The 12,289-nt window shown below is 38.4% G+C and overlaps 1 protein-coding gene across 5 annotated transcripts in view; it reads left to right on the top strand.

The window, feature by feature from the left end:
* The window catches only part of YWHAZ (tyrosine 3-monooxygenase/tryptophan 5-monooxygenase activation protein, zeta), a 45,725-nt gene that overhangs the window by 31,279 nt on the left and 2,157 nt on the right, over positions 1 to 12,289 (top strand). For 4 of the 5 annotated variants that reach the window (XM_011983474.1, XM_011983476.1, XM_011983472.1 and 1 more), the window contains 3 exons: positions 9,829 to 9,952; positions 10,691 to 10,854; positions 10,939 to 11,034. In XM_011983474.1, coding sequence (XP_011838864.1) covers positions 9,829 to 9,952; positions 10,691 to 10,854; positions 10,939 to 11,034 — 384 coding nt within the window. Of the gene's footprint in view, positions 1 to 9,828; positions 9,953 to 10,690; positions 10,859 to 10,938; positions 11,035 to 12,289 lie in introns of those variants that run through there. The other variant, XM_011983475.1, reaches the window with a different exon arrangement.

Here is a 12,289-nt window from a genome sequence, read left to right as displayed (position 1 = left end):
GAGTTAATCTCTGTTAGTCCTTTGTGTATCCTGGGAATTTATGCACAAAGCAAACAATTCTGTCCTTGAAGAATAAGGATCATAGATCATATACTTAGTTTTGTAAATTATACCCCCCACACACTTTGATGTATATCTTATGATTCATATTGACAGGTACCCCCTTACTCTTTATTTATTTTTTTGGAGACAGAGTCTTGCCCTATTGCCCATGCTGGAGTGCAAATGGCACAACCTCCTCCTCCTGGGTTCAAGAGATTCTCCTATCTCAGCCTCCTGAGTAGCTGGGATTACAGGTGCCTGCCACCCCACCCAGCTTAATTTTTTGTATTTTTAGTAGAGATAGGGTTTCGCCATGTTAGCCAGGCTGGTCTCGAACTCCTGACCTCAGGTGATCCACCCACCTCGGCCTCCCAAAGTATTGGGATTACAGGCGTGAGCCACCGTAGCCAGCCCGTACCTCCTCACTCTTAATGTCTGTGTAGTATTCTGTTATTTGGGTATGTAGCAACTTACTTAGCCAGACCCCCTTTTTTTTTAAAGAAAAAAAAAAAAAGATAGGGTCTCCCTCTGTCACTCAGGCTGGAGTACAGTGGTTCACTCACTGCAGTCGTGACATCCTGTGCTCACGTGATCCTCCCACCTCAGCCTTTGGAGTAGCTGGGAGTGCAAGTGCACACTACACTAGGCTAAATTATTTTTTTTGAGACAGAGTCTTGCTTTGTTGGCCAGACTGGAGTGTTTTGGCATAATCTCGGCTCATTGCAACCTCCGCCTCCCGGGTTCAAGTAATTCTCCTGCCTCAAGCCTCCCAAGTAGCTGGGATTACAGGCATGCACCACCATGCCCAGCTAACTTTTTGTGTTTTTAGTAGAGATGGTGTTTCACCATGATGGCCAAGCTGGTTTTGAACTCCTGACCTCAAGTGCTCATCCACCTCGGCCTCTCAAAGTGCTGGGATTACAGGCGTTACCTGTAGGCGTCTGGCCACACTAGGCTAAGTTTTAAAATTATTTTTAGTAGAGACGGGGTCTTGCTATATTGCTAGACTGGTCACTAACTCCTGGCCTCCAGCAATCCTCCCAGCTCAGCCTTCCAAAGTGATTGTGGTTAAAGATACAAGCCACCACACCTGGCCGTTAGTCCTTTCTTGACAGAAATTAGGATATTTCCCTTTTTGCTCTTCAGTTAAAAAGCTCTACACTGCACACTATCTGTATAGACAATGTAGATGAAGCTGAATAGCTTTGAAGAATCAGCTTTAGGGAGAACATAGCATTAGAGCTAGGTATGGAATGGTATTTAGCACAGATTCTTCTCTTTATTTTTCCAGCTTTATTGAGGTACGATTGGCAAAAAACAAATGTTTAAGTAAAGTGTACAACATAGCAGAGGTTACTTTAAATCAACAGTTGTTAAAGTGATATGCCAACCACTGGGAGTCCTCTGGGGAGGTGTCAAGTCACAACTATTTTCATAGCAAGTACTGTTATTACTGGTTCTTATCACTTTGTTTGTACCATTTAGCACTGGTGCAAACACAAGGGTAGCTCAAACTTACTGGTTCCTTATCACTAATCAAGGCAGTGGTACTATACTAGTGATTATTGTATTTCTTTACCATTATGCACTCACTGTTTCTTTTAAAAACAAAAAGAACTGGTTTTTCTTAATGTCCTTGAATCTGAAACATTATTTTATTAATAGCTCTTAAATAGACATCTTTCAGTGAGGCAAAATGGGAAGTCCAATGGTTGTCTCTAAGAAAAACACTTATAGTTATTTGAATTGTGAGATAAACTAGCTCCTTTTCTTTTTTTTTATGGAACACTTTTTTCTTGAAAGAACTGCAGGCAGATAAGCTGTGGGTATTCAGACTTAGGTATTCGACAAACATCTTAAATGAATTGAGCCTCTCACTTTAAGGGAAAATGATATTTTTGACAAAGATAAAATTGAAGCTTTGGAGCAAAAACGAAAACTTTAGAAAATAATTACCACCACCATGATCTTAGTTTTCTACTTTTCTATGACTATAAAGGGGTCTTGAGACAAACTTTTAAGCCATAAATTTGAAGTATTGTTACCATTTAGGGTTTTTTCCTAGAAAATGTACCCATTTATAGAGATTTGTACCATATATGTACCATGGTTGGGAGAAATAAGGTAATATTAAATATTAGGAAATTATTTCACATAAGAGGGAGTCCCAGCTAAGGTGGCTTCTGGGTGGGTGAGTGGGTAGGTTAAGATGAGTTACTGCAGTACAAACAGTACTTGAAGTCTAATTTGGTTCATACTAGACTCTTAACTTCCAAAAAGATGGCAGCATTTCTTTGTTGCTTACTATTTGCCAGACTCTGCTAAATGCTTATTATATGCTAATTCATTTAATCCTTACAACAACCTTGTGCATTATGTCTACTACTAATATTCACCTTTACAATGAGAATCTGAGACCCAGGAAGATTTCAGAGTTTTGTCAAGGTGATGAAGTTTGAATTTAGGCAGTAAGCAGACTGTCTCCATAGGTTGTGTTCCTAACAAGTCTGTTGTTTAAAAGGAGAAACCAAGTACTAAAGGAAATGTTTTCTTTTTCTCTTTTGTTCTTTGATATGTCTTAATCCTGTGTTTTTAAATGAAAACTTTTTTGCATCTTACTTCACCATTTTTCCTAGTTATACAAATTTTAGATTACCAAAGCTAAAATGATGTACTTAAGAGTACAAGAGCACTAAAGCAGATTTTTGAATGTCAGAATCTCCATACTTTATTTTCACGTAACTGAGCAACCAGTGAGTAGAGTGCCTACTCTTGGTTGGGAGGTGTGAATGGTGCCTTCCTGTCTGTACGTTCATTTAGACCTCATAATAGCCTTTTGATGTGGATTTTCATATCGGTGAGAAAATAAAGATTAGCTGTTGTGTAAATTCTCAAAATTAATGGGTTAGGGTGGAATTTCAAGTCTGCCTGGTTTTAGAGTTTATACGATTTGCATTACATCAAGCTGTTCTTCTAACAATTGTTGAATGCCAATAAGGTTAAAGTCTTGCCACCAGCTCAGGCAGCAGTTTTGGTGGTTTAGGGGTAATCATACTGAAAGACCAGTGAGAAAGGCATATCACTAGAGATGGATTCTCAGTTCATTAACTTTTCACTAGGAATATTTGACCACAGGCAGGAGTGAGTGTTTTTAAAATTCGTATTAGTAGGGGCAGGTTGAGTCTATCCTAAGAAGGAATCAGAACTAGACCACCTGTCAATTTATGTGGTCTAGTTCAATTTATGTGGTCAATTTATGTGGTTCCTTTATTTTAATAGATTTAAAGACAAAACATCAGTGTGAATGTAGACTTTGGTTGGATTATAAGGCATCTGTTGGAAACTGGCTTGGGAGGAAAAATGTTATTTGAACCCCATTTCTTGGAAGTGTTTTCACAATCTAAGAGGTTAATTGTACTATGTTACAATAGAGAGAAAAATCTCTTTTCATTTCTAAAATCTCAAATTTACCTGTTGGTTAGGTTAAGGATTAGTGTCCTCTCTTCAGAGCCCATGTCACATATTTAACTCTGGATTAGGAGCCATTTACCAGAGTATTATATACCAGCTTCTTGTGGCATTTTGCTGCTGAGTAAATGATTTCTTATCCCACTAAATATTATTAGGGTGACTGCTGTATAAATGCATTAACTCTAATTCAGCAAATTAATGTTAGGTATTTTTTAAAATGTTGGCCGTGATATCTTTAAAAGACAGTGGCTGTCATGAAAAAACATTTAAAAGTTAATGGGAGCCGGGCAAGCTATGTTGGGGCCACTGCATTCCAGCCTGTGTGACAGAGCAAGACCTCATCTCTAAATAAAAATTTTTAAAAAGTTAATGGGAGGGAAAAAAGTAAAACTATACACATTTTGAAGTAAATTGAGGAAATACTGTGGATTTCTAAATGAGATTATATTTCAGGAAGATTCAACAGATTAACATTTAGCCTTGATTTAGTGCTTGAGTGTAGAATGTTTGACCTGAAGACTCTTTAGATTTGGTTTAAAAACTTAATGTACTGTGATAATTGAAAAATTTTATAAGTTGAATACCTTCAGTCAACTTAGCCCTTGTTTTACAAAAGTTGACCGGGCACGGTGGCTCACACCTGTAATCCCAGCACTTTGGGAGGCTGAGGCAGGTGGATCATGAGGTCAGGAGTTCAAGACTAGCCTGGCTAACGCGGGTGAAACCCTGTCTCTACTAAAAATACAAAAATTAGCTAGGTGTGGTGGCGTGTGCCTGTAGTCCCAGCTGCTCGGGAGACTGAGACAGAAGAATCACTTGAACCTGGAAAATGGAGGTTGCAGTGAGCCAAGATCACACCACTGAACTCCAGCCAGGGTGACAGAGCGAGACTTCGTTCTAAATACAGTTGAAGTTGTGACACTTAGTATACTTCCTTATATTATGGTGTGCCCACTCCCTCCCCTTTTTACTTCAGACCTTATTTCAGTCATGATTGCTTTCATTGTACTATTGTAGGTGAACGAAATTTAGGAGGTTTATTTCTGTGTTGAGCAGGATATTCTCTGAAGTTACTACATATTTTGAAAGTAGCTATCAGCCCTTTCCTCCCATCCATTCTCTAGCCATGTTTTTTTCTGCTTTGTTGTAACTGCTGCTTTCTGATATGTGCTGCTTCCTTTTTCTTTCATTCTTTTATCCTACATTTGGTTTTATCTTCCGGCTTCCAAATCTGGAAAATTTGGATTTGTTATTCTTGGGTCAGTTTGACAAAGCAACATACTTAATTGCCTCTTTTATATTACCATTAACCTAATTCTGTGAACTCTGTCTTCCCTTAGAATTGAAAAAGGACTATGTGTACAAAAATCCAGTTAGTAGAAATAAGTTCTAGTATTTGATAGTACAACAGGGAAATTATAGTTAACATTTATTTCTTCTACCAAAGTAGTTAGAAAAATTGCAGTGCTCCTAACACAAATAAAAGATCAATGTTTGAGGCCAGGTGCAGTGGCTTTACACCTGTATTCCCAGCACTTTGGGAGGCTGAGGCGGGTGGATCACCTGACATCAGAAGTTCGAGACCAGCCTGGCCAACATGGCAAAACCCCATCGGTACTAAAAATACAAAAGTTAGCCGGGTGTGGTGGCACACGCCTGTAATCCCAGCTACTCAGGAGGCCGAGGCAGGAGAAATGCTTGAACTTGGGAGGCGGAGGTTGCAGGGAGTTGACATTATGCCACTGTACCTCAGTCTGGGCACCAGAGCGAGACTCTGTCTCAAAAAAAAAAAAAAAAAAATCAGTGTTTGAGGTGATGGATATCCCAGTTACTCTGATTTTATCATTATATATTGTATGCATGTATCAATATCACATGTACCCCCAAAATATGTACAACTATTATGTCAATTAAAATTTTTTTAAAAGAAACAGATGACATTTATGAATCCCCTCTACAAAATACCCAAGTTATCCTCTTTAGTTTCTTGTTATACCTTTATGTGAAAAGAGGGCATTCACTGAGCAGGTGACCTGTTCCAGTACTGGATCACTCATAAGTTTTCTCATACTGAACAGAAATCTTCCCTCTTGCTAAATTTAATTGGTCTTGTCTCTTGGAGCCATTCATGTCCTGTTCTTTCCATTATCCTGACAGTTTCTAGTATACTCGCCATAACTTTGATTCCTGATTGTGGAATCACATCCTTTCTGGTAGGTATATCATCCCATTGAGGCTGAGAATATGTTCTTTTTTTTTCCTTTGGAGTTTCACTCTTGTTGCCCAGACTGGAGTGCAATGGTGCAATCTCGGCTCACTACAGCCTCCACCTCCTGGGTTCAAGTGATTGTCCTGCCTCAGCCTCCTGAGTACTTGGGATTACAGGCATGTACCACCACGCCTGGCTAATTTTTTGTATTTTTGGTAGAGACGGGGTTTTACTGTGTTGGCCAGGCTAGTCTTGAACTTCTGACCTCAGGTGATCCACCCGTCTTGGCCTGCCAAAGTGCTGGGATTATAGGCGTGAGCCACCGCGCCTGGCAGAAAATGTTCTTTTATAGTTAGCTTTTTTTGAGCTACAGTATTAGCCCCTTTAAATTTAATCTTTAATCCAGTCTTGCTTGGTTTTTGGTTTTTAAATCTTAATTAGCTTATATCATTGGACGATTTATTAGAAGTACGCCATTTATGCGTTTCTCAACTCCTTTTTTTTGAGATGGAGTCTCACTCTGTCGCCCAGACTGGAGTGCAGTGGCACGATCTCGGCTCACTGCAAGCTCCTCTTCCCGGGTTCACGCTATTCTCCTGCCTCAGCCTGCCAAGAAGCTGGGACTACAGGTGCCCGCCACCATGCCCGGCTAATTTTTTATATTTACGGGGTTTCACCGTGTTAGCCAGGATGGCCTGGATCTCCTGACCTCGTGATCCACCCACCTTGGCCTCCCAAAGTGTTGGGATTATAGGTGTGAGCCACCATGCCCAGCCACCTTTCTCAGCTCTTATGGTCAGCATCTCACCAGAAACACTTGCCACTTGTTTGGTTCTTTTGGTCTATCATTGGGCCAATAAGCAGCCTGACTGCTGTTTACCCAACTCTTCTGTTACTTGTGGGTTCTAACAAATAGCTTTAAAGTTGTTTTATGGTTAATTCGGTGTTCAACTTTGGGGAAAGAAGTGCTTAACTGCCATTTTAATTCCCAGGGAACTACTTAAAGTAGTTCAGCATATTACCCCAGTGTAAAATAAAACATGTAGGGATTCCAAAGTTACTACCTACAAAAGACAGATTACTCATTTTAGTAGCATTTATCAACACCTTTCCTTAAAAACTTAAGTTTTTAGTATAGCTTTAAAATTTTACATCTTCAGTGATTGGTTCACTCTTAAGTAACTGCACGTGTTTATGGCCTTCATCTCTACATACATAGAGGGGGTTAAAGTTACTGAAAAGTGAAAGACGTGATTAGGCAGTATTGCTTTTTTTGAGACAGTCTCACTGTCACCCTGTCCTAGAGTACAGTGGTACAATTCAGTTATAAATCACTGCAGCCTCAAACTCCTGGACTCAGACGATCCTCCCGTCTCAGCTCCCCAGTAGCTGGGACTATAGGAGTGTGCCACCACACCTGGTTAACTTTTAAATTTTTTTGTAGAGGCAGGATCTTATGTTCACTGGGGTGGTCTCAAACTCCTGGTCTCAAGAAGTGATCCTCCCACCTCAGCCTCCCAAAGTGTTGGGATTACAGGAGTGAGCCACCGTGCCCTGCAATAGTTGTTTTAAAGTGTATTGTACTGGAAGGAATGATAGCCTTGCTTCTACAGCTAGATTATGAAGTACCAGAATATTGTGCTTCCAGCTTCCAGCTTCTAGCATAGTGTCTGGTGTTACTGTGATAATAGATAATGAGTGCTTACTCCTAAGTGCTTACCTGTATTTTTTCTCAACAATCTTAGAGGTCTCTGCCTTACAGTTGAGATAACTGAATCATTGAGATTAAGTAGTTCACAGTGTTGAGTGCTGTAATTCAAATCCAGACTCACCCCAGAGCCACTATGTTTATGCCATCTCCCATAGTTGAATGAATAATACAATTTGTATAACAATGAAACTTTTGAAAACCCTGGTCATTTGTTTCTTAAAATATTGTTTTTAAGTGGAAAGACTCACCTGACTATTTTAAATGCAAGTCTTTTCCAGTGTTAGAGGCAGATCTCCAGAGAGCAACCATAGGTGGTAAAAAGCATTGTATACAAAGGACAAAACACTTTTGCAGCTAAGAGAACTTTGGATATGAAAGTATGAATGTGGTGTAATACAGAGGTTGCTGTCCTAACCAAAATGTTCTTCTGATTTCAGGCCAGTAGTTTTATTTTTATTTTTTATTTATTTTGAGATGGAATCTTGCTCTGTCATCCAGGCTGCAGTGCAGTGGTGCAACCTCAGCTCACTGCAACCTCTACCTCTCAGGCTCAAGCAGTTCTCCTGGCTCAGCCTCCCAAGTAGCTGGGATTACAGGTGCCCTGGCTAATTTTTGTATTTTTAGTAGAGACAGGGTTTCACCATACTGATGAGGCTCACCTCAAGTGATCCTGCCACCCTAACCTCCCAAAGTGCTGAGATTACTGGCATGAACCACTGCGCCCGGCCTCAGGCCAGTATTTTTAAGTATCAGTTAATAATTGTAGGAAACATCATTTCAGGTTGACTTTTCTCACCTTTAACCTTTCTTACAGCACAGTGCAATCTGGCCCTACTGCCACTTCATCTGGGTTATCTAGCTTGAGTTGTAAAAAAAAAAAAAAAAAAAATGGGGGAAGAAGTTGGGTTAAAACTGTTCACCTACCCACCATTGGAACATAATGGGTAAACACAAAGTTAGAGTTACTATTTAAAAGCATTTTTCAAATTTATATTTTGCATATAAATAGGTGCTATGTATACTCATACTTTGTTTTGTAAGTATGGATTTATTTGGAATTTAGCTCAACTAAAATTGACTTCACCTTGATTCCCAGAGTGTACTTGAACTTTAAAGGAAGCAGGATAGTGAGAATGGGTGGTTGGGGTTTTTTTGTTTGTTTTAATGTTTACCTAATTCTACTACTAGAATTATTTTTCTCCCCCTTAACTGAAAATTTAAAAATTACACATTTATTGAGTCTTCCCATCCCCAACACAATGATCTAATTTTTTTTGCTTTAAAATCAATTACAGAGTGTAATGTTTAAAATCCTGATCAAATGACTCAGACTGTAGTAATAGTTTTAGACAGAATTTTATAGGAGGATGATTTAATTTTATCTGTTGTCTGGGATGATCTGTAATCATGTATCTTACTAGCCGAAAATGACGTCAATGAGATTATTAAAGGTCTGCTCTTTTAAGATCTGTAAGTCTCCTACCACTGTCTTTTTAAATTTTTTTAAATTTTTATTTATTTATTTTTTGAGACGGAGTCTCACTCTGTCGCCTAGGCTGGAGTGCAGTGGTGTGATCTCGGCTCATTGCAAGCTCCGCCTCCCAGGTTCATGCCATTCTCTTGCCTCAGTCTCCCGAGTAGCTGGGACTACAGGCTCCTGCCACCGTGCCTGGCCAATTTTTTGTATTTTTTAGTAGAGACGGGGTTTCACCGCGTTAGCCAGGATGGTCTCGATCTCCTGACCATGTGATCTGCCTGCCTCGGGCTCCCAAAGTGCTGGGATTACAGGCATGAGCCACCGTGCCTGGCCCGTACCACTGTCTTAATTTAGGAAAAATGAAACTTTCGTTTTGAATAGTTTTTTTAATCTGTTGTGAGGTTTGCTTGAATTGTGTTCTTATAAATGAAGTTTATTTTGTTCCTCTCTCTCTGGCATGGACTCCTTAAGTGTCTTACATTATTGGTTTCTGCTTTAGTCATTTCTTCAGAGTCCCAAAAGGTTCATCCCGTATGTTCTATTTTCATGTCATGAACACATGAAACTTCAGATGGAAAGCTTGCCAGCTCATTAGAAAATGTTCCTAAATATGAACGGTCATGCTTCACATTCATTGAAATCAGTATGTACATAGATGACATTGTCAGGGACTGATACTCAATTGTATTGTCCTCAAATAATAAACTGAACACTAACTTCAAACTTAAAGTATTTCTGCCCAAAGCATTCTGCTTTAAACCACAAATTCATGTGCCAGCTGCATTCACAATTGTATTGACAGTGACTGGGTGTTAAAGTTGTATAACTTAAGGCTATAGTTTGTCCTTTAAAAAATGCAAGTTCTTTCAGTTTTGTAAATGTTTTATTCTCACTATGTCTGTTTCTTTTCTTCTTAAGTCTCTTTTGGAAAAGTTCTTGATCCCCAATGCTTCACAAGCAGAGAGCAAAGTCTTCTATTTGAAAATGAAAGGAGATTACTATCGTTACTTGGCTGAGGTTGCGGCTGGTGATGACAAGAAAGGTATGCTGTTTTTAAACCTGTTGGTTGAACTTGTATAAGATAACATAGTGAGGAAGAGTCTCTGAAGCGTAAATAATTCCTTGCTTTTAATTGCTTAGAGTGCCGAATAAGGAGTAGCAGTGTTTTTTTTTGTGTTCTGAGAATATATATCTACTGCCTAATACTGGTATTCTAATATATATGCTTTCTGAAAAGCCAATTTTGTGCACAGGGATGTTTTTTCAAGATTTTAAGAAAAGTGACCAGCCTGAGCAACATCTCTCTCTACAAAAAATGTTTTGAAAATTAGCTGGGCATGGTGGTGCAAGTGCAAGCCTTTAGTCCCAGCTAATCTAGAGGCCGAAGTGGGAGGATCACTTGGGTCTGGGAGATCAAGGCTGCAGTGAGCCCTGATTGTGCCACTGCACTCCACCCTGGGTGACAGACCCAGACCCTGTCTCAAGAAAAAAGAAATAGTGGTTACAGTGTAACTGAGGAGCAGTGCAAACTAGTTAATTTTTAAAAAATATAACAGTAATGAGATTATAAAGTTGTTTTATCTTGACATTGACCGATGACTAGTGTGTACCAGGAGAAAACTCCCTTTGAAAAAAAATTAAAGGGCCTTGTTCAATTAACCAGTATTAAGCTGTTACAGGTTAGTATTTCAAAGGATACCTGAGATATTAAAGGTTTGGTTTGAGGGGTGAAGATACAATGCACACTTTATCTCAGTACGTTTTGGTGTGTCTTATCCAGGGATTGTGGATCAGTCACAACAAGCATACCAAGAAGCTTTTGAAATCAGCAAAAAGGAAATGCAACCAACACATCCTATCAGACTGGGTCTGGCCCTTAACTTCTCTGTGTTCTATTATGAGATTCTGAACTCCCCAGAGAAAGCCTGCTCTCTTGCAAAGACAGTATGTATTTTACCTGTTACATAGAAATTTAGCAGTCTTTATTACTTGAGCATTGAAATCTAATGTACTATTTTTAAATCATAGGCTTTTGATGAAGCCATTGCTGAACTTGATACATTAAGTGAAGAGTCATACAAAGACAGCACGCTAATAATGCAATTACTGAGAGACAACTTGACAGTAAGTATATAACAGCATCATTAGTGATGAATGTGGTTGAAGAGGTTATGTTTTACTCCGAGGAATGTTTTTTTTTTATTAAATACATCTTTTAAAAATTTTTTCTCAACACAATTCATAGGCTCTCATAAGTAGCTACTGTTAAAATCATATGAAGGAAAACTACAGAAACTGAAATATTAGACTAAGAACTAAAAAATATACACATTGATGTTACCTGTGTTACTAAAATTTGAATGTTAGTATCAAAAGTGTACTGAGGCTCTACATGTTTTAGTTCCTTTAAGAATGATTTTCTTGCCCATCAAGTTGCCTCCGTATTTGTAAAGATAATGGTAGGAAATTAATAACTTGAGTTATAAAATCTCAGGTGTCTACAGAATCCAAGTGGAAGTCTATTTTGCCTAGCTGCTGCTTTTAAATAACTTAATATGAAAGGTCGTGATTGTCCTTGGGATACTGCAGATGTATAAAAAGAAACAGTGTCACTATCACACTGGAAACATCAACAGTAATTCCCTAATAATGTTTGAATATCTAAATAATACTTGAATTCCAATTGTCTCTCTTTTTTTAAGTTATTTGAATTGGGATTCAAATTCAGTCCACAGTGCAGTTGATTTGTATGTCTTGTTTCTTAGGTCTTCTCATTCAGATCAATATTAGATTTGAAATTTTGAGGCTTAGGTGAAAAAATTATCAAGCATTTGCTGTGTTGTGTCAGGTAAAGAGGTAGGAATTGCAGATGATAATCTAGTATTACTGTTTTTTTGTTAGACTTTTAGGGCCATTTCTCTTGGGGATTATATAACCTCATTTTATACATTTCTCTTCCAACTTTATTCTAGTCCACTGCCATTTTCTATGAACTAGTTATATATTCTAGTGCTGAAAATCTTGAGTTTTTTGAATAGCATTGTATACTTGTTTATTAAACCTAAAATTACTTTATTAGCGCAATTTGGAGCTACCTATAAACTTTTCTGATACTTGAGTCAAGATAATAAGCTATAGTAAAGAATGAAAGAATCTTTATATCAAACGTTAAGAAGCACTTTGTTAACTAACTTTGGTATTAAGGATTTTTCTTTTCTAGTTTGAAGTGATGACATATTTCAAGTGATGACCTGAGACCTAGATACTGTGTTTTGTTCTCATCACTTTTTGAAAGGCCCTGATCTACTGTCTGCTTCCAACTGAATTTTGCTATCAGTATAGCATGAAGAGCATATATTGCAATAAGAAAACCAGGGTT

This window comes from Mandrillus leucophaeus, unplaced genomic scaffold (genome assembly GCF_000951045.1).
Source record: "Mandrillus leucophaeus isolate KB7577 unplaced genomic scaffold, Mleu.le_1.0 Scaffold250, whole genome shotgun sequence".
Classification (NCBI taxonomy): Eukaryota; Metazoa; Chordata; class Mammalia; order Primates; family Cercopithecidae; genus Mandrillus; species Mandrillus leucophaeus.
The sequence above is the reverse complement of the archived record's forward strand: the minus strand, read 5'-3'. Positions and strand labels throughout refer to the sequence as shown.